Consider the following 22,518-nt stretch of genomic DNA (forward strand, 5'->3'; position numbering starts at 1 on the left):
AATTACTGCAAATCTTCAAGAAGAGTGCACCTTTGGAAAATAGTTTATTAATCTTTTAGTTTTAAAAATCATCATTTATAATTTAAGCGTTTTAGTTATAGTTATCATAAATAATTAAATTGATTTAAATAATTTTCAAGCTGTCCTCACTCAAGTTCCACACTGTTCTCACTCAACAAGTTCCACACTGTTCTCTTTCCACAAAAGAGAAAAAGAGATAAGTATAGTCCCAACCCAAGTTTCATAGCAATCAGCTTGTAGCTGTAATTAACACTCAAACTGTGGCGGTTCTTTTAAAAAGTGTCATTGAAAACGAACTTTTGTGAATAATTTAAAGCTTTTCATTACGTACATAGATATAGTACGTGCCTGTGTCATATTTGCACTTGACCAGGACACGCCCGCACCTCGGCTAATTCACCTGTTTGCCATGTAAATAATTCAATGAGCGCTTGGAAAAGGTAACCCACTGCAACAGCTGTGTTCAAGGACTTCAAAATCGCCACCACAAATAGCAAAGCACTTGAATTTAATTCGAAAGCGCCACGTTGGACGAACAAGTCGAATTGCGTTGAATTTACATTCAAGGGCCACTTATTCGGGGTTAAGAGGTCCTGCGATGGGGATAATCATGGAGGGTGTAAAGGGTGCTGTCCTGCTGACAAGTAATTGTTTTTATTCCCACGAAAGGACCCTACCCGGGACCTACTCCACCGCGATGACGTGTGTGCCGGCCAATTGTTGCATTATAGCACTGCGTTTCGCCGCTATGATTAGTCGTATTCCCCGGCAGCTCAGTATTTCTTGGTTGGTCGTTTGGTGCGGTCACAGGTTCAACTCTGGTGGCCATTAAGTATTGAGTACATTGAGTACATTGAGTACAGCGACGGATAGAACATCACACTCATGGCAGCAATGGGTTCGGTAAGTGCTTGAACTGTAACTACTGTCTAAGGAATTATTTATCACTGATTGGCTTAACACTGGAACTTGTGTATTTATATAGCGGGAATCGAGATAATGGGTGATTGTTAAGTATTCGGAAAGTCCACAAGTGCACTTTGGTGTTGAAATATGAGATTAATAGCCGGCTTTTGTCTAAAAATGTAGGAAAGTAATCAATTTATTAGGGAAAAGTTTATTTTATAGTTTTATATTCCATGCCCTTGACCTTTGAGTAAGATATTATAATGTTTAAAGAAACTAAACAAGAAGGGAAGCTAACTTCGGTAAATTGATTTTTCTATTTTCTATCAGTTTGCAACTGGATTATGGGTAATTTATTGGAACTAAACCGAAAATGCATTAATTTAAATTTTGAAAGCTTTTCTGTGTTGGTAATAATTTTAAATTATAAAATATGATTAAACTGCATATAAATTGGAATTCTTTAAATCGATATATATATTAATTATTTTATTTTTATTATTATTTTTTTTTTTGTAAATTTAAGTTTAAAAAATTTATAACTTACCTTAATAAATCTCATACCAAGTTTATAAATTTGTAAATTACATTTGTTTCTCGCACCAAATTTATAATACCCTGGAAAAGTATACAAACAATTTTTTTTTTTTTTATTTATGCTTACTTATTTCAAAATATATCAGTAGAAAAACTTTGCTAGATTTAACATATGACTGTATTTAATTTTTAGCTTTAATTGAAATTTTACTAATATATTTTCTAAGGTTGCACTGTAAGGGATTAATATATATACATAAGTTAAACCCTATGGAAAAAATATTATATAAATAGGTACAAAATTTACTAAGCAATTTTTTAAGACTAAATTAAAATAAAATTCATTAAGAACAAATAAAATATGATATTAATCTAGAAATTAATCTTAATTTACCTAATGAATTTAAAATCGAACCCCAAATATTCCCTACAACATTGACCTTTGTTTAACTATCCAATTGTCAGACCCGTAAGCTCTTAAGTGTCGTTAAAGTGCACCTCCCTTGGGCATATTTTTTTGGGCTTTCCTTGCCGGCATTAGTTTTTACCTGTGGTAATTGCTAGGCAAACGCAAACGCACACACTAGACACACCCGCTGACAGCAATCAATTGCGGTGTGTGTCATTGTGCGTTGTGCTTGAGATTAATGATAACTGTTAGCCGACTTATGCAGATCTAGTGATCCTGGGGAAGTGGAAGGAGCAGCGGCGGATGGAAGGAGCAGCAGATAGAGCAAGAGGAGGGTCCTTCAGATGCGGACTTCTTTGAGTGGCGCCGCCTTCGTTAGCAGCAAATTATTTACAAGTGCTGGCAAAACAAAGGCAACATGCAACATGCAACACTCCGCACACTTGCCACTCCGGTACTATGGTACTTCGGCACTCCGGTACTCGGCACTCCAATGCGATCCACTGGAGGCTGCTGTTTTTGGATCGCAAGCTTTTGGATGTGTGTCAAGTCGAGAGGGGGAATCCCCAGAAATCGCGGAATACATACAGGAGCGAGAAGGAGTTGCTGCTCTGCCACTTGTGTGCCCCTCATTTAAGCATCGTCCTTGCGCCGGCGCCGGCAAAAGGACCGCACTCTTCTTGTTCGAAGCCAAGCGGCGGCATCATCGGCCAGCATCGCATCGGCATCGGATTTGATGGAGTGACGGTGCTCGGCAGCTGTCGATTGGCCAGTTTTTAGTACAACATCCCGCTCGGGCCGTTCAGATACGAAAGGATACGCGGACTCGGGTGCTGGTGCTGGTGCTGCTGCCTCTGGCCTGGCTATAAATGTTTTGTTTTTCTGCAGTTTGTTGTTAGTGCTGAACGGCAGTGAACGGGCAGCGTTTGTTGGTTGTTGGTCTCTCGCACACACCGAGGAGTCCAAAAAGGAGTTGGCCAAGGCAGAGAGGGAGTTTTTTGGCACATGTTTTCGTTCAGCTTCAGCTTCCTTTTTTCGCGCCCGCTGCATCTTCGCATCTTTGAAACCTCCTAGAAACCATCGTAAAATACCGCCCAAAAAAAATTCAAGTGCCAAGTGACCAGGAAGTACACACACAAAACACAGAAAAGTAGCAGCAACAAACACCCCTTCCCCCCAGGACAATCAATCAGAAGAGGACATCTACAAACGGAAAGTGCAAAAAACATAACAAATTTAGCAGTAAACACACAGATACAACCTTTGAGGGACAGCAACCTACGAATTTCTCAGTGCGTGACATCCAAGAACAACAACAACTACAAAAATCACAACAGGTGTTTCAGCTTTAACTCGATATTGTTTCGTAAAACAAACGAAAATCTATCTATAAGGTAGAACAAAGCCATAAAACCTGCCAGCAGCAATTAGGAACTGTTCATAATTAATGAGGTGAAACTTTCGCTTTGGTGCGTGTCAACTGATTTTGGGATTCTCATTACTATTTGTATCTGTGTGTGAGAGTGTGCGTGTGTTTGTGCCTGGCTGCGAGTGTGCGTGCTGCGAGGGTGCGGGAGTGTGTGTGTGTGTGTGTGTGTGTGCGTGCGTGTGTGTGACTGCTCGGCTCGGCGCACGTGCAACGAAAGATGGTCGAGGAGTTCCTGGAGAAGTTGCCAGAAATCGACACACGCTACGAGGTGAGTCCCCGTCACAATTCCAACCGAAAGGCATGTCCTTTTTTTAAACTATGCAGTCATCAAATGCAGTGAGAAAAAAATATAGTAGTATATGCAAAATAAAAATAATAAAGTGTTTTTATAGCATCCCTACAATATTTTTTAACATTATTTAAAGTGCTTAAAGCCAAGTGATAATTTCATCATATGTTTTTGAGTGCCTAAAAGCGGGCTGTGAAAAATGATCAAAGCCAGAACTACCAGGATTTATATAGTTATAATTTATTTTAGTTACGAAGTTTTAATAGCATTTTATAATGATTTTTCAAAAGAAAATAAATGCTTATATATTTTACAAGTGGTCTTAAAATAGTTCAATTACTTTAAGCCAAAAGTCATTGACCGCTTAAGGATTTTATTGAAAACGAAAGACATCTTAAAGCAACACTTAAAGTTTTCAACAAAGGGAAGAGCCAAAAATATATTAATTAAATAATGGAAATCAACTTAATCAAATTTAAGTTATTAGGAATTTTAGGTCTATTCTATTTATATAAATATAAAATATATAAAAGCCTGAGAAAAAATCAAATACAGTTCTAGTTCTAGTCAATAAAATGTTGTAGTTTTAAAAGGCATTTAGAAGACATTTTAAATCATTATTTAGATGTTATTTCATATGTTTTTAAACGTATACATTTAAGCTAACAAAGAATGCAAAGAAAGAAAAACAAATATTTTTTAGCTGTCTAAAATGTTAATTTTTTAAGAATTAAATCCTGCTAAAAACTTTAACAACACTCATGAGAATTAAAACACAATAAAATGTTATATTTCCTAAATAATTTTGTAGTGACCATAAAAAAAAGTTGTTAGGGAAGTTCGAAGGTCTGCAGTTTCCTCTTTTTTATAACCGCTTTCGAAATGAAATATTTGATGGCATACTTTTGTGAAATCTCCAAGGGTTTTCCCCTCACCAAATGGAAAAGGGCAAAACAATGAAACTAAAGGCCAATTTGGTTGATATTTTCCCACCGTGTACGTCTGCTCCATTTCCCATTGTTGTGCTGTGTTCCTTTATTTTTTAATCACATTGCTCGGCTGTTTACCGAGGCTTTGTTTTGCGTCCCCCCAAGAGGAGAATAGCAGCTGCTCCTGCTCCTGGTGCTGCTCCTCCTCCTCCTGGTTATGCTCCTCCTCCTGCTCCTGCTGCAGTGGCAAGGCAAATATCCAGCGGCGGCCTTTGTTTTTCCAGCCAGCCAGGACAAGCACCTGCCCAGAGACCAACTTCCTGGCTGGCTTTCAAATGCTTTTTTGCCACGCTGTTTGTTTTTGCCGCTCAAATTACATTTCCCTACATGGATTCGCATTATGCTGAGTGTACAACTGAGCCGGGGATTCCAGGGATTCCTGCGATTCCGTTCCGCCAACTGTGGTCCGGATATTTAATCAGTTCGCCACCGTCGCTTCTGTCTGTTGAGTGCTGCAGTTACACACTGCACTTAGCCGAGGCTCCTTTGCCTTAAGCATTTGTTTTACGTCGAATATTTGGCCAAAGGCTTCCCCCGAGGAGGCTGAGAACGAGAGTAGTAGTAGTAGTAACATAGTTGCACCTGGAGCTCAGTCAGGCATTAGCCCAGTTTCAGATCCTTTGTCTTTCCTGAGCTTTCTTCAAATATTTGGTTTGCCGTTGACTTGACGTTGCCTTTTGGGGTCACAAAAGTTAGATCAGTTGGGGAGGGATTTTTGGATTTGGAATTTAAATCGGTTGTAAACAGCGGATAATTACATGTTTGCATACAAATACTGTTATCTGCTTGTTTAGCGGAATTTAAATATGTAACATAGCCCAGAGCGAAGGCCAAAGGATAAGCACAAACACAAATAGAGGGAAACAAATATTTAGCTATTGGAATTTACGAAATGCAGTTCATTGGATAAATAACAGACATTTCTATTTAAAATATAATGAAATTTGGTTAAATTGGTTTTAGATATTTGAGAGCTGTTTAGAAACTTAAAAAGATTTAATTAATTTAATAATATTAAATCTGTCTTTAACTTTTAAAAGTAAAAGATATGATCTTAAAAGGTGTTTAAAAATCTAAATAAAGATTCAGATCTATATATAAATCAGACATAAAATCCTTATTCATAATATTCTTCTTTTATTAAGTATTCCTTAAAATGTAATAAAATAATTCATTTTTAGTAGAAAATAAACAGGAAACTTTTTACAGCACTTTAAAGAACCTAAAAATATTCCGAATAACTTAAAATAATTACACTAAACACCGTTAATTCTTCATTAATTTAAAACACGCTCCCCCAGAATTAATATCCCACGTTTTCCAATTAGTTTTTGAACCATAAAAATGTATGACAAATGTTTTTGGGGCCCAAATTAAACCCCTCGAGAGTAATTAGAATTTAGGCACGTTCTCCTGAGATGTGTCTAGCTTATAGTTAATAATAATGGCTGCTCTCAGGCAAGTTAGTCACATACTCAAAAGATCTCTGCACTTTAAACTATTATCGATTAGGTCTTCAGCTGTCTCTACATGCCACAACTATTTTCTCGAATTTATTTCCCAGCTACCAAACTATCCGCCGCCACTTGAAAGTTTCCCGTTACACCACTCGGTTTCCCTGGGAAAGCCAAGCCCAGAAAGTGATGGTTCAGTCAACAAACTTGAAAGGCAATTAGCGCACTTCTCGCACTCGGACTTTAAGGGGGTAACTGGGCTAGGAATAGGGATAAAGAAGCGTAAGTGTGCCTGGGACGGGTTAGGGTCATCTGGGGCACAAGGCGAGTCATGGCCAACAGTTTAGCGAGCACATTAACTTTATTAGCGCGATACAATTGGGTAAACAGTGTGTGTGTGTTAGATAATTATGCGGCACACATGGGTAACAATGGCGGCCGCAAGAGGTCCTTGTGAGTCCTTTATGACCCGCAAAGAGGGCCAGACAAAGTCTCACCACCTCCAGAAAAACTAATAAACAACAGCCGACCGCCGATCAATAAAAATTAATTATTCAGTATATGTGGCAAAGTACAGGCCATCAACTCTCGCTCGCACTAATCCCGCCAATGGCTTATTTATGGACCCGTGTGCGTATCGTCCTGCGAGTATCCAGGACCTCTCACTCTCCCTCTTTGTATGTGTGACTTACAGCTGCGGTTATGGTCGCGATGTCGCTACAATATACCCGTTAATTTGCATGACAAAGTAGCAGGCCGCGGAGACCCCACTGAGGGCACAGCGGAAAAGTGGGAAAACCAGCAGGGAAAATGCGGGAAAAACCGACAGACAAGTAAATGAAAATGTTTAAATTTACACGGCCAGCTTAAATATAAAAAAGAAACCCAGGCTAGCAAGCGAGAGAGTGGGGAATGAAAAAATGTTGGACATCGAATTTCATTCGCCAGTGTCCTTGCCGGGGCAATTGCCAGTGCAATCGCAATTGCATTTAATTAAATCCGAGCTGGGGAAACCGACAATTTGGTGAAATTGAAATCGATGCGACAGCAAATGCCAAAGTTTTCCCCCGCCACATTTATAAAATCAAAAAGAAAAGGTAGAAGGATGTGCTGACGGCATCGTCTTCTCGAAACTTTCAAAGCTCATTTGGCTTGCAAGGATTTACCACGAGATTTATGCAAATTGCACACACACACACACACACACACAATCCCCCAGTGGCAACTTTGGGGTTAAGTTAAACGTAATTTGGTGTCAAGTTTTCAAGCCGGCAAATTTTCCTCATTCCCCATTCCAATCTGCTGATGCCACTATATATGTATATATTTATTTTATTTTATTTTATGGATTTCTCTGGGGGCCTTCATGCATTCATATTTGTGGGATTTTCACTTTATTATTTTTTTACTCGGGTGCAATATTGACATTTCTATAACCTTTTCATTTGATTGGGTTTCTATTTTATGCAATATTTATGCAAATATATAAATTAGTTTTAGTTTAAAGTCTATTACATATGTATAAAAGAGCTTTTAAATATAAAGTATTCTGTTTAGTTTTTCATTCTATATATTATGCATCATTTATTTAAAGAAAAACTGTAATCAATAATTATTTTAAATTATCTGAGACCAAATAATAACTTTCAAGTTCAAATATAAAATATAACTCTAAGTATTCTGAACAAATTAAAATTTTATGAATTTATGCAAGTAAACATTTTTAATTTTAAAAGTTATTTTCGAATTTGACTGAGTGTAGTGAAAGTAAAATTCATTTGAAGTTCTATGCCAGTTTCGTTTATTTCAAATTGTCTTTTCAAAATTTAAATGAAATAATTGTATTAAATACTTTACTTTGTCTAAGCTTTTGCCTTCATTAATATTTCATTTATTTAAATTAACTTTTGTTAATTCTCCACAAAGTAAATCTTTAATAAATTATTTATGGTATTACTTTTACATAATTCGCTCTGAAACAATTGCAATTTCAGCCGCAGGTCTAGTACATTTTCTATTAAAGTCTCTGTCAATGAATATTTACTATAAGCATAGATATATTTATTGTACTTTATTATATTACCATACATAATGCTCTCTGGTATTTTATCATTTAATCCACTTCCAATTTCCCTAATGCTTGGGCTTTTCTATTTCCGAAATTGCCAAGAATTTATATGTTTAATCTCCCTTTGTATGTCACTGTTTTCCCATATAATTCTATCCACTTTACTGCAAAAGCATTTGTGTAAATTGTACTTATCTAAGTTTATTCATTTTTATTCTCATTCATGTGCATGTATCTTCGTTTATATTCTATGCAGGTTTTCTTTATTTGCAAAACAAAAAGCAATTTCGGCAACATTTTAATTGAAGCCCCCAAACAAGTCAGTCACTGGGTCTATAGCCTTTTCCTGCCATCCAGCCAGAAAGCACACCTGTTTTAGACCCACTCCGCTCGCCGCTCTCCAGGTGGCTTAGTGTCTCTTATCCGGGCCAGACACTCGTGGATCCAGTCCACATCCGCACATGGCAGATTTCTGGCTGGGAGCCAGCAAACACAGAGCAGCCGAAAACTCACAACGACATCGTTGAAAGTTTGTCACATTTTGCAGGCAAAACATTTTCAATATGCAGGAGCCGTTAATATGACAGCCCCAGCTGAAATGTGGCGGGGAGGGGGAAAAGCCGGGGAAAACTCCGCATAGGACCCATGCATTTAGATTGCTTCTGTTTTATGGTATCCGGTTGGCGGGGCACATGGCGGCTCACATGGCGTATGCGTAATATGCTGCATAATGCGTGTTTAGATCAAAATTGAATTGCGCATTTTACATGTCGAATACGTGACGTGCTCAGCCGCTCAAATAGTACCCACGTGCCCTTTGACCTCCATCAAAGCATCTCACATTTCCTCTGCATTGTCCAAATGACTTTTGCGAGTGTGAGTGACGGCGCAGATTTTCCCTGATTTTCCCACATAGCTCAAATAGCTATAGGGGGGAAATTGTTTGCTTACGGAGATTTTGGATTAAAATTTTGTTTGGTTTTGGTTTTATTTTTGTTTGGGGTCATCAATCAAACTATTATTTGATGAAATAAATTACAAACTTCATTCCTGACCGAGCACAAATCATCAGCAGACAGCGAAGAATACACATTGCAGTTCATTGAGATAAATGAAAATGAATATTTATGCACCCAAACACACAAAGGAAAATTTGTGGAAATGAAAATAAATATTTGAGCTGCTACATAGAGGAAAATGTGTTTAAATTAGGTTTATCATTTATAAAGGAAAGAAATTTAAACTTATTTAAGATAAGGAAACTAGTTAAAGTCTAACAGGGTCAAGTGATTCTTTATTTCCATTAGAAATATTAAATTTTGGGAATACACAACAATCTCTGAGGATTATATATACTTTATTAGGTTCTTTGGTAAACTTTTCATAGTTTCTTTACTTTATAAACTCATTTAAATTACATTGAAATAAGTATTTTCTTATTTAAACTTTTATTATGTTTTAATAAATCTTTTCCCAGTGTTTATTTTATTCAGTTTCGCCATGCCAGCTTCCCCTCTTTCATATATATTTCTCTTGAATCCTGGAAATTCTCATTTCCTTTATGACAATCATTGTGAAATTTTATACATTTTTATATCCTGTCTTTTGCCATCTGGCCGAGTGCATTGAGAACCACTCACAGCAAAAACATTTCATCAGCTAATCCGCTGAGCAGCAGCTAACCATCGGATCAAATGCGTTTATTACCCCAGCTAATCCTGTTAAATTCATTAATAAATGTCGACGAGTGAGCCGAGCATAATCCATTTTACCCAATCCGACGTCCCAACGTCCCGACATCCCATTCCCCGAGGGCACACTCCGCTGGCTGCACACAATACAGGATACTTACATATAGTATATATATCTGGGCGAATATATCACGGCTGGCTGGGCAAGAGCAGCTGCTCGTCCTGTTCCTGGTCCTGGTCCTGGCCATCCGGTCCGTGCAGCTGGAACCAGTCAAAACTGGCAAGCGAGATATCACAAAAAGTGAAGCTGGAAAAACCGCATGGCGTGGCATAGCGTGGCATGAAGAAAATGCCTTTGTTGGCACTTCAACAAAAGCGTTGAACAAAAAATCAAAAAAAAAGAAATGAACCCAATTTATTTTAGTTCATTTTTGGGGTAAAGTCGCTACGGACAATTAAAAATGTAAAAGGAATTTATGGAATTTATATCTGCCCGCAGGACATGGCCATACCGAAATAAATGCAATTTTTCTGCCTTCCCTAATTAGGTTGCCCAACATATACTGCATGCTGCATTTGGTGTTTCCTTTTTCCGTTTTTCTTACTCTCTCTCTCTCTCTCTCTCTCCCTCTCTCCCATTTATTTCCAGGATTTTTCCCATTTTTCTGTTTGTGGGAAAACCCATAACTCGTTCCGATAAGCAGGCGGCAAACATATTGCCGACCTGCCGCCGGGGCGTATGATTGATGACAGTTTTGCATTCGTCTTTGTATTTTCACACAGTAGTCGTGGTTTTACAAGGGTTTATTATAGTTGCAAGGATATATGGGCATGTGTAATGGGAAAAGGGAATCGTTGTTATTCCTTGGATGCCAAAACTGCATAGTTTTTTTTTTTTTTACTTTTAAGAGTCCTTTTAATTGATTTAAGGTTCAGGAAACGGATATATACATTATAGATAGTTAGTCTTTCATCTCCTGCTGTTGTGGTATTCATTCTGTTTTCCTTGCAGGATATTGTGCCCATGGAACAAGTGAGCTCGATGGTCTCCAACGGCGGTGGCAGTGTAACCATGCAGCGCGATGATGAGTACAGGAATCGGATCATGAAAAGTAAGTGTGTCAGGCAGAAGGCTGCCGAAGCAACCGAAAACAGAAACCCCATCCCGAAACCCCCGCAATCACACAGAGAGAGGTAACAACTGGCAGGAGGACTCCATATATCCCTGACCTACTGGCTTTGCAGTTGACATACTTAGTTTAATCCCAGCAAACATGCCTCCTAGAAGCCTACCTACCTACCAAGACCGAAATACACCCCCAACCCCGCACCCAGGAGGGGCAAATAAATAGCGTTTCACATTTCGCTTAACCGTTTTGCATCCCCTTGGCCGCCACAACACTGCCACACTGCCCCCTGCCTCCGCAGGATTCCTCAGAAAACATTCAACAACCTCCCCCCTCGTCTTTGCATGCCACACCCCCATATAACATTATATACACACACACACACGCTGCGGCATGGCTGTGCCTTACTCTTAGCCTAGATTTAAGCCAAGCGTAGATGCAATCGTCATTTCCACACTACACACTACACACACAAACACCCACCGATCCCGTCGTCACGCACACTTGTGTAATTTGTAAATTTGTCAACTAACCAGTTTCTTTTCCTTTAAATAATATATTAAACGTAAACTCATTTCATGATGCTTGCCCAACAAATTCGACGAATTTGGAACGCTCTCTATCTCTGTACAAATTTGCATATCAAATAATTTGCAAAAACGCAAAAACCAAAAAACCAAAAACGCATCATCAAAATCCAACTAACTAACCAAACAACCAACCAACCAACCAAATAATCAACCAAACGCTTCTCTCTCACATCTCTCCATCTGTAGTACGTAGACTTGGTGAGTCCAAAATGAATAAATATTTTAATAACCACTCTTTTGCCTTCGGTTTGTATACTCTTATATATTATATCAAATATAGATAATGATGGTCCTGGGGCCGGACCGGCGTAAGTATGATTTCATTTCCAATTGAGATAGTTTAGCCGAAAATTAAGTTCCTGTTTCCGAGTGCATAAATGAAATATTTACAAGGGCCTGATTGCTCTCCAGTGTGCAACAGGGCGTATGAGCAATGCACTTCATGGGGTGCGGCGGTGCTCGTGTGTGTGTGCATCAGTGCGTGTGTGCAGGGTGTGTGTGTGTGTGTTTGCCTGCCTGGGTGAAACGCATTAGCATTACATTAACATATACATTTACATTTACAGTTGCGTTTACAACCATATTACCATAAGCATACAAGAGCGGGAGCGACCAAAGAAAATGGTCTCGGGGGGCGTATACTTAATATCTGTTTATTCGCTTGCCACTGCTGCTCTTGTGGCCACTGTGGCATCAGCTTCAGCTTCTGCCAAAGGCTGTTGGCGGTCAGACAACTTCATTTAGGCCAAAACTGAGCTGCTCATAAACCATTATGCTGACCTCCGTCGCTGCAAATTACTGGAACAGGTCACAAAGGCCCTGCAAAAAAAGGGACGGCATTTTTCATCATTAGTTAATTTGGGTCCCCAGTTGTCCGTCCATCCGATTTCTCCCTCTCCCCCTTATGGCCATGTTCGACCCACAAAAACATTTTGCATAAACTTGGCATTTACCAGTGGCAAACGAAAACAAAAGTAAGAAACAAATCATTTGCAGACCAGCTCTCAACCGGCTCTCAATGACAAAAGCGGTCGCCGAATAAAAGAAATTAAAAATGAGCCCAGTTTTGGACCTGGCTCCCGGGAATTGCCTTCTGCCAAACAAAATGCAGGAGTCCTGGCAGTTCAATGCTCCTTCTATGTGGCCCTGGCCCTGCTGCAGCAAAACTTAAGGAAATCGCCTTAGAATCCCCAAAAAGACAGACAAACTCAAGCACAAACAGACAGAAATGGCAAATATTTTATGTCTTTCATTGAAGAACTTTGCGCAGGCTTTTTCACTTAGGTGCACAGGAAAAAAATGGTAAAAAATATGAGTTATGGCCATTTTATCGGATCAGATGGATAAGAGAAACCTAATTTAAAGAGAAGGCTAGAGTTTAAAAGCTATTTATCATATTTAAATTGGATGGGAGTGAACAATTTCTACACTTTTTATAGGGGAATATTTTAAAGGGAGCTTTCTTCCGTGTTTATGTTTAACTTAGAGAAGCCCTACTTCTACTTATCAAAACGTGGGAAATTTCGTTTATCAAACATAAAATGTAATGTAAATTTATATAAATTCCGGATAACATTACTTTAAATCAACTTTAATCTGTAGGCATTGGTAAATATTAAAGCTATGCCATAAACAAATCCTGAAATTATCTTAAAACCAATATATTTATTAAGTTAAAATATAATCTTCAACAAACAATAAAAAACATTTTTAAGGTATAAGAAACACACCAAAAATCAGCCCTGACTTTCTTGTATATATCTTAAGAAGACTTTAAATGATCATCAAAAAAATTTTTTTTGAAACTGTAGAAAATCTAAGGTCCTTCTAAATAAAATCTTATTGAATACTTCTTAAATACCTTAAACTTTAACTTCTGAACTTGTATTTAAAACGTCCTTTTTGATTCCTGTTTTCCTAGTTTCCCTAGAGCCACACATACATAACTTTTTCCCGGTGCATTGAGCCCAAAGTTTCACTTTGCTTTTCGGTTCGGTTATGAGTTTTTCCGCTCAAAAAAGCTGCAAAACCGTTGAAGGAAAAATAATAAAATAAATGTCTGAGCATTTTTCTCCATCGAACAGATTCAAATGATACGTTTGAAGCATGCTTGATGCGCAGAGATTTTTCACAACTTCTACGGCGGATGCTCGCCGTTTTGGCCAAGACTCGTCTGGATGGCAGAGATATTGCATATCGATCGGTTGAGTGAGTGTAGTGAAGTGTATTCCCCAAGGCGCTTTTAGGTGAAGCGGAAGCCAGGCATTTAAATGCTGGAAATTGAGTATTGAATAGTTGGCAAACAATTGCCAAAGAGGCTAGATGGAAAACTTCTAGCAATTACTCGTCCTTTAATCGGGTTAAGCGGTGGGGTGAGACTTTAAAATGCCATTAATCAGGTCGGTATGCGAGGCGGATCCCTTTTGGCTAAATAGCTTGCCAGTTTAGCTGCCATTAAAGCACAATAATAGGCCCTGTCCGCTTCTCTTTCGGTCTCGTCGTCTGGGCTGTCAGTCTGGGTTTTGAGCTGGGAGAACCCCATAGTTCTGTAGTGTCCCGTATCCTGCATCCTGGCATCTGGCCAAAGCCAGATGACAATATAGCTGCGCTGGCCAGACAAAAGGCAACGAAGGCGGCCCCAGAAAATGACGCATTTGGGTGCAAGTGCCTCGTGTGGCCTCATGCGGAAGTTGTTAATTTGACGCACAAAAGGCAAATGGCGATAGAACTGGCACAAGTGCCGTTAGCACGAGACACGACCATGTCCTGCCGCTGCTCCTGCCGCTCCTTCTGCTGGTGCTGGTGCTGGTGCAACAGGACGTATACGTATTCTGGTAATTACTAGTCTGCCCCAGGCCATTATAGCCAGCCATCTCTTAGCAGTCTTAACTTGTTGCCAGGTTTAGTTTCTCTTCCCTTTATTTCAGTTTACGAGCAACATGCAAGGGATGTATATATGTTGCAGGTGCGCCAAAGCTAAAACCCCTCGACCAAAACAAACACGAGCAAAACCAATTAGTCTAATTTATATCAATTCAAAGACTAGTTTTTGCTCATTAGCCGGCCAAGCCTGGAAATGGAAAATGCAATTACATGTTTGAGTCAGCAACAAATGTAGTTTCTCAGACAAGTTTCAGGTGCACAGGACTAAAGGTAGAGATACAGCTTGTAATTAACAACAGCTCTAAAATAGTAAAGGAGTGGTTAAATAATAGTTTATTGAATATTTTCTTAATAAAACGAATGATTGCATAAATGTTAAATATGTTTAGAGGCACTCTTCATACTTAAGGACAGTCTAATAACCAGTAATCACTTTAAAAAAGTAATTTTTATTTCATTTTTTAGTCAAAAAATAATAAATAACAAGAAAGAAAGCTAACTTCGGCACGCCGCAGTTTATATACCCTTGCAGATAGAACTTCTATGAATAGGAATCCATACAATATAAATTATATATATTTGTGTTAAGAAACAATGAAGTAATAGCTGCTTTCATTTCATTCACCTATGCATATTATATTTGCAGTTTTACATACACAGATTTGCATTTTTCCTCTACATCAAACGATCTTTTGTATGGCACCTATAAGATATAGTCGTCCGATTTTCATAAAATTTGACACAAAATTTAAGACTAATATAAAATAGGTATACCTTAAATTTGATGAAAATCAGCTGAAAACTGAAAAAGTTATAAATTTAATTGTATTAATTTCTCGATCGTTCCTGTGGGAGCTATATGATATATTATTCCGATTTTCATAAAATTTTACACAAAATTGTAGAGTATAGCAAAATGGCTATATCTTAAATTTGATTCAATTCTATTGAAAACTGAAAAAGTTAAAAATTTTTTTGTAAAAATTTTACGATCATTCCTATGGCAGCTATATGATATAGTCGTCCGATCCGGCCCGTTCCGACATATATACGAGTGAGAGTATATAGAAGGCTAACTACAAAGTTTCATTCAGATAGCTTCAAAACTGAGAGACTAGTTTGCGTAGAAACGGACAGACGGACAGACGGACAGACGGACAGACGGACAGACGGACAGACGGACAGAAGGACAGACGGACAGACGGACAGACGGACATGGCTAGATCGACTCGGCTGTTGATCCTGATCAAGAATATATATACTTTATATAGTCGGAGGTGCCTCCTTCACTGCGTTGCAAACTTCTGACTGAAATTATAATACCCTGCAAGGGTATAAAAAGGACTGGTTCAGAAATATAGTCCATTACCATTACCCCTTATATTCATAGTAAATATCATACCACAAAAAAAGGTATCATCGTTTAGTTTAAATAACTCTTTCACTGCAAATCCTTTCTCTGTTTAATTAATTGTATACACAATACCCGTATCCTTGTCGTATTTACACAATTTTGCCTTGAACTCATCGGCTGTATTAGTTTTTTTCACCATTTCCATGAACGAATGAAAACTACGGCCGCCGTTCAAATATTTACAATTCAATTTGACAAACACAAAGATAACGAGCCAACAACACACTCAGAGTTGTTGCTGATGTTCCATCGGCTGTGGGGGGACAGCATTAAATATTCAGGTTTATGCAAGCATGTAAATGACGAGAGAGGGTCCTTGCGTGACTTTCGCCCGGCGAAAGTCCTGCCGGGAGGCGAAGCCGGCTTGAGCCTGCAGTTCGTTGTTAGAAGCACGGCCAGAATGGCCTACTTGCTGGCCCAAAAGAAGCACAGAGAAAGGACGAAGGGACGAAGGGACGAAAGGACACTGATGCGACAGTTGACAACGCGGTCGAGTTGGCTCGAGTCGACTTGACTCGTCTTGACTTGACTGATGCAAAAAAGCCTCAGCGGCAGTCAAATGAACACTGGCATAATGAAGACGGCCAAGGGGGTGAGTTGCAACAATATCTACGGGGGGCTGTTGCACTTGACTAAAAAATGACTAGGAAATCGGTGGCTATCAAGAAAATTATAGAAAATTGCCAGTAGATTCAAGGAACTTTAATAAATTACAAAAATATATTTTCAAGAAATAGAGAACATTCTTTAATTCCTATAAAAAGCTTGTATTATTAAGTAAATTGTTAAAATAAAATATTATGTAATTGAAAAAAAAAGGTTTCAACAATTATATCGATTGTCTTTAAAAAAATATCACCCCTTAAAGGGGCTACAATTTATGTATCTTCTCATCAAAAAATTTGGGCAATTCCATCAGCTTTTCCTTCGATATTTTCCCAAATGTTCTCAAACATTTTCCGCCAGTGTTTAATCATATACATTTCGGGGGCTGAACATTTATCCTAAACTAGTTCGAGGTTGTCACCAACAAAAGGAAAGGCTGCCTCAAAAGATATCTGCGAATGCTTGGCCGTAACATCATCGGGCATCATCGCATCCGGCAGTCCACATCCTGCATCCTTGAGCTGAATACGTTAGCGGAAGGCGAACAGTAATTTTCAAACTATTAACTTGTCCACTGTCAATGGCAATCAGCATAAATTGCCACAGAGAACGCGCGCGCGGTTCCCTTCGTTTCGAACCAATTGTTGTCTAAGCACAAATAGGGGTAGATTATAAATACATATGTATAATATACGAGAGAACATACAACCGTACACTCGATAAACAAGTAAATAAATTTATATCCATTCGGTGGGCCATCGTTCAGTTCGGTTTGGTCTATAAACTACGAAGGACTTGTGGCCAGAGGCTAGCGGACAACGGCAGCAACAGCAGCAACAGCAGCAAGTTCCAGGCACCAGCAGAGGCACGTTGCATGCCCCCCGGGCGTGTTGTTATTAAATTAGTTTTCCGTGTTTCCCGTACGGGGTATACGTATATATACATACAATACCCCTGGCTATTTTTCCGGCTTGCGGACTCCGACTAAGGATTAAGGACTCTGGATCTCGCCATGAGCGTCGGCAGCAGGAACGCCTTCTTACGTACGGTTCACTTGACAATCGTCGCTGCACCGCTCATTGTTGATGTTGTGGCTTTGGCTTTTCCTTTGTGGCTGTCCTAATTTCAGTGGCGGTGGGAAAAACTCAGGGGGTTGCGAAGAGAACCAACCAAACTGGAAAACTTTGTGCCCGAAAAACTTTTTAATAGAGTTCTTGGTCGGCCAAGAGCGAGAGCGAAAGCTGTGCTTAAAGCGCAAATTAAATAAACGTTTCGGTGGAAAGTTTTCTGTGTGTGTGCAGGCAACTTGTGGCAATTAGCAAGTGGCTGGCTGCATTTTAACTGAATTTCCCTTACTGCAAACGGTGAACTGAAAAAGGCTCCAAGATATCGGACCGCACCGACAGCCTGTGGCAGACAACTGCCAGCAGCATGCAACAGCCACCACAGCGGCATGCCAGAACCACAGCACAGCAGCAGCAACAGCAGCACCACCATCAGCACCACCAGCACAACCAGCACCAGTATCAGGCTCAGCACCACCAGCTGCCACTGCACCACCAGGGCCACCAGAATCCCCACCACACACCGCGCACCACCGGACGCCACGCGATGCTCGGTAGCAACCACAGTAGCCAGCGCGAGGCGAGTGTATCGCCCCGCCGTGTGGCTCTAGACACCACCGCCTCGGGATCCACCAGCGGTGGCTTTGGGTTCAGTCGAGGTAAGCACCAGCACCAGGAATCAAAAGTAATCAAGGCGGTGGCTAAAACTTGAACAAAGTTCCTTTGCCCTCGAGCATTTTATGCAAAATCCAAAGATCTATCAGCAAAAGTTTGGAAACTTGAGTGTAATGGCATTTCGGAACAGAAAGCTGTCAATTTGTGCCTTTTCTGTACCAATCTATACTTTTTTAAGAGTTTTAAAGTGGGTTTATACACTGAAAAAGTAGTAAATATATTCAAGTTTAAATTGGAATAAGAACAGGTGCCTGAAATATATATGAATTGATTAGGAATGTTTTTAAATCAATATTTTAAATATACTGAAACAACAGTTGTAGCAAGCCAAAGATTATCAAAACCTCTATATGATATTTGGCATAATTAATTTCTCATTGTTTGATGGTGCGTATATATTCCCTATTTTTATATAATTAAACTCCACATATTTTTCCAAACCACCCTGGCTTTATAATTAAACTTTGAATACATATACAAAACTAGTCTTGGCTTCCATATTTCACATTTAAATTACTCTTTCTCTGAGCTCGAAAATAGAATGAGAAATAGTTTCATAAAACACAATAAATACAAAAATGTTCCTTCATCTAGCAATTTCTATTTTATTCAACTTTCACATAACAGAGCCACCATGCAATGCAATTTATAACTTTATCCAGGACATGTGTTTTTGCACTTGAGAGCAATTTTATAACCACTCAGGGAAGACTCATACTGCCAGCAAATTGGATATAAAATAGGAATTTATGTAGCTGATCCTTTATAGGATAATGGTTTTGTTCATTCATGATATTTATGACTTGTTTAAAACTCCTACTCAAGAGTATAGTGAGTGCTATTCGATATTTATTTTATAGCTTAATAAATACAGTCACTTGTGCAGTATACTGGTGCTGTTTTTAAATGCATTTATTCCAGATCTTCTGTTCATATTATATATATAAAACTATCTTGAAGTTTAAGTACTTTAAATCCCATTTGTTACTAATGCCTTTCCACAACTATCTAAATCCCTTGCATAATTCCAACCATAATTTATAATCCTCGTTTTGAGGCATCTTTAACTCGAGCTTTTAATTAAATCTTCCCACTGCTGGCAGGACGACATTTCCCCAGGAAATCGAAATGAGCAGCGAAAAAGGGGTGGTGTGTGGGGTGTGTGGTGCACTCCAGAAATATGTTCGAAAAATTGGCGAGGCGTGTTCTTTGCCGGCGACAAGTGGCAGAGTGTGTGTGGAAAGTGGAGTGTGCATGGGACAGGGAAGTGGGTGGGCGTGGCATGCGCGGCATGGCTCACTTCCGCTCCCCCTGGAGCACCACATCCGTCCGCCATAATTAAGTTTTACCAGGGAGCGCCATGACATCCTTAACCCGTTCTCTGCACCCGACACTCGACCGCAGAGCTCAGAGCCCGTTCCGTTGGCCCTTTCGCATGCACTTTAATTGATTTCCAAGTTGGTCACGTTATCAGCTTGTTGGCCATTTGCAGTTGTCCTGGCCCCCAGAATGCTACCACCATTTATATCCTCTGCCCCATCCTTTTTTGCGTACGCCCCCTGCCAGTGCATTGTTTATTCTCGCGCGGACTTTTGATCGCTGGCTCACTCGCTCTGGCCAAACAATGTGGAGCTTTAATTAATTCTCGGAGCGGTTAGCTCAGCAGTCGCTGACATCAGCAGGGAACATCCTTAACACTGGGATAAAAAAATATATGACAAATGAATAATAGATTGCGTTTACTTGATAAATCTTTAAAAATTGTGGGAGAAAAGGAGGATTATTTTTGCTTATATTAAAGATACATATACCCATGGATAAATCCTTAAAGCTTAACATTTTTAAAAAGTTTTAAATGTATGTACTTGTTACTGATAAATAATTCTGGAAATGGAAATGGAAAGAAAAAGAATTCTTGAGCATTATTTCATAAACCTAATTATCAATTTTCGATGATAACGCATGTTTTAAATGTCAGGAACTTTTCCCAACTGTAAATGAATGTTTCTTTACCTTATTATACCCAATTTTTTTTCCTGTAAAAGTCCTTTAAAGGCACCGCAAAAATTATTAATTATAGCTCCACGGGGAAGTCCTGCTTATCGAAATCAGTGTGTAAACAGCAAGTAATGACTGAAAAAAGGATTGCAGCGAGTGGCAACAAACAGGGGCTTTGTGGTTGAGAAAATGCATGAAAAGCGGGGAGCTACTTTTCGATGATTAAATTCCATGTGAAAAGTTAAAAGAACTCTGCAAAAAAAATCAATTAATATAAAGTGCTCCCCGCCGAGCATATGTCCCTATAATAAACTTTATGTGAGCGCTTAATATGCCCGGCACAACGCTCTGCGACATCAATATTTCATGCCGCAAAAGCGACATTATCACAAGAGCGGGAGAAAGAGCACAGAAAAACCGCCCAAATGATAGTCGGGAAAGGCCAGAGGAAAAATGAGCAAAGCAACGATTTTCCAGCTAAAATGGAAAAAAGGGAAAAATGGCAAAGGACGAAATGTCGGCGACACCAAAATCGACAACGACATCGAGCCTCGGCGCCGCCTCGCATTCATTCATTGTGTGATTATATATATATACATTGTATATATACTATGTATCTACAGTCCGATTCACCATTGATAAAGTCAGGAGCAGCAGCAGCAGCACAGGACCCTGAATTATTGGCAAGCATTTGGCCAGGGCAGTTTTCATTTCGCTTTTCATTTTATTGCCGAGTGCCGGCGAATGCGTCGTCAATGTGCGGTGGTTATGAATTATTGATTGGGCGATAGTCCAGCCTGACAGTCGGTCTACTTAGCAAGTCGCCTGCCAAAACGATGAATATCACAGCCTAATGAAAGCCATTGATAGCTCGGCAGGCTTAAATGAAAATAAAGGGGCAACAGAGTAGGTATTATTATCATCAAATTAACCCTCTAAGTTTGATGAAAGTTGAGAAGTAGTTGGGTATTTAATGAGCTTTAGTAAAGAAAGGATAATTTTATCTAATAGCTGTAGATTAATCGATATTGATCCTAAATATAAATACAAAACTCAGAACAATTTTAGAACATTTAAAGGGTCTCAAAGAACATTTTAAATGCCCGGATTTAAATCAAAACTTGAGTTAGAAATCAACTAAAAAGATTTGCTAAAAAATCGTACTTTTAAGAAGAAGAGGATATAGCATTCTTATTGACATTGATTATTTAAATGACACATATTATTTTTAATGCTCTCAGGATATCATCTAAGCACATTTAAATCTATTTAATTAAAATTAATAGGTTTAAAAGCTATTTGCTCCAAAATAATATATTGTATAGGACGGAGATTCTGTATTTTCTTACTTTCTTTAATTGGGTTTAAATTAACATAAGCCAAGAAATGTGTTTATTTTTTTTGTATTTTCATAATATTGAATAAAGAAATCAAATAACTGATGCCAAAATAAATACCACAAAATAGTTTATTTCCAAAGAAAAAATAAATAAATACTTTCTGATGGCTTTTTTAATTGCTTTCCAATCAAATTACCAGTTTGTCAATTTAAATTAATTACCGTTTGTATCCATTTTTTCCCATTTACTACCAAATTAATATTTATTGTACATTTTAATATTTAATGAACATCTATTTGAGGCAAGCTTCGTTTACCCTGCATCTATAGACATAAAAGTTTGTGTCAGTTTTTGGCGTGGTATCTCTTTGCAAAAGTTGCCTTTTCATAGCCGCATGCAACTTTAACGAGGAACGCGGCCGGCCCAGAGTCGAGACTTTGGGGCCCAATCAGTTTCATAAACCGAACTGGCATATTTCATTCGGTCGGCCAGGGGCCGTGTCGAATAAATTTCACCACCGCCTCACGCCCTCCTATTCATATTTGATGAGGCAGCAGGAGCAGGAGCAGTGGCAGTGGCAAAGGATAATACTACCGTAATACTAACGAAAATACGGGTCTCCCGGCATCCATCGTAATGCTCCACGCAAATTGATTCGGAGCTGTTGCTTTAGCTTTAGTCGCTTTTTTTGCTGCTGGAACAAAAACGCACAGCACATCCTCTTTTGCTTTCAACGAGCTCCTTTAGAATTTTGCAACAAGCCACAGATACATGGTAGTTACATCGCACCACCAGTTGTACTTGTGGTCGTGTTCGAGCAAACTTTACTTAACTTTTGGCCCGCACAATGGCCAACAGAGCAGCAGAGCAGAGCAGCGGGGCAAACAAACAGGGCCAGAATTGAATGTGTTTGTTTGCTCGAGTGTCTCGGGAAACTTTCACTGCGCGACAGGGACAGTGACCTCATATCTGACAATAATTCGACGCATTTGTGTCACATACTTGCCACCCAACCGATGCCCAGTCCT

At 39.1% G+C, this 22,518-nt stretch overlaps 1 protein-coding gene across 9 annotated transcripts in view; it reads left to right on the plus strand.

Moving 5' to 3' along the window:
- Positions 1-796: 796 nt before the first annotated feature.
- LOC110190420 (band 7 protein AGAP004871) overlaps positions 797-22,518 on the plus strand; it is a 48,260-nt gene continuing 26,538 nt past the window's right edge. For 2 of the 9 annotated variants that reach the window (XM_086833579.1, XM_086833582.1), the window contains exons 1-3: positions 797-924; positions 10,806-10,905; positions 11,697-11,708. In XM_086833579.1, coding sequence (XP_086689705.1) covers positions 907-924; positions 10,806-10,905; positions 11,697-11,708 — 130 coding nt within the window. In that variant the 5' untranslated portion in view covers positions 797-906. Of the gene's footprint in view, positions 925-2,546; positions 3,571-10,805; positions 10,906-11,696; positions 11,709-16,911; positions 18,137-22,518 lie in introns of those variants that run through there. The other 7 variants (XM_086833578.1, XM_020960897.2, XM_086833580.1 and 4 more) reach the window with 6 other exon arrangements.

Source organism: Drosophila serrata, unplaced genomic scaffold (assembly GCF_035046125.1).
Source record: "Drosophila serrata isolate PLE 108 unplaced genomic scaffold, ASM3504612v1 contig_272, whole genome shotgun sequence".
NCBI classification, from domain to species: Eukaryota; Metazoa; Arthropoda; class Insecta; order Diptera; family Drosophilidae; genus Drosophila; species Drosophila serrata.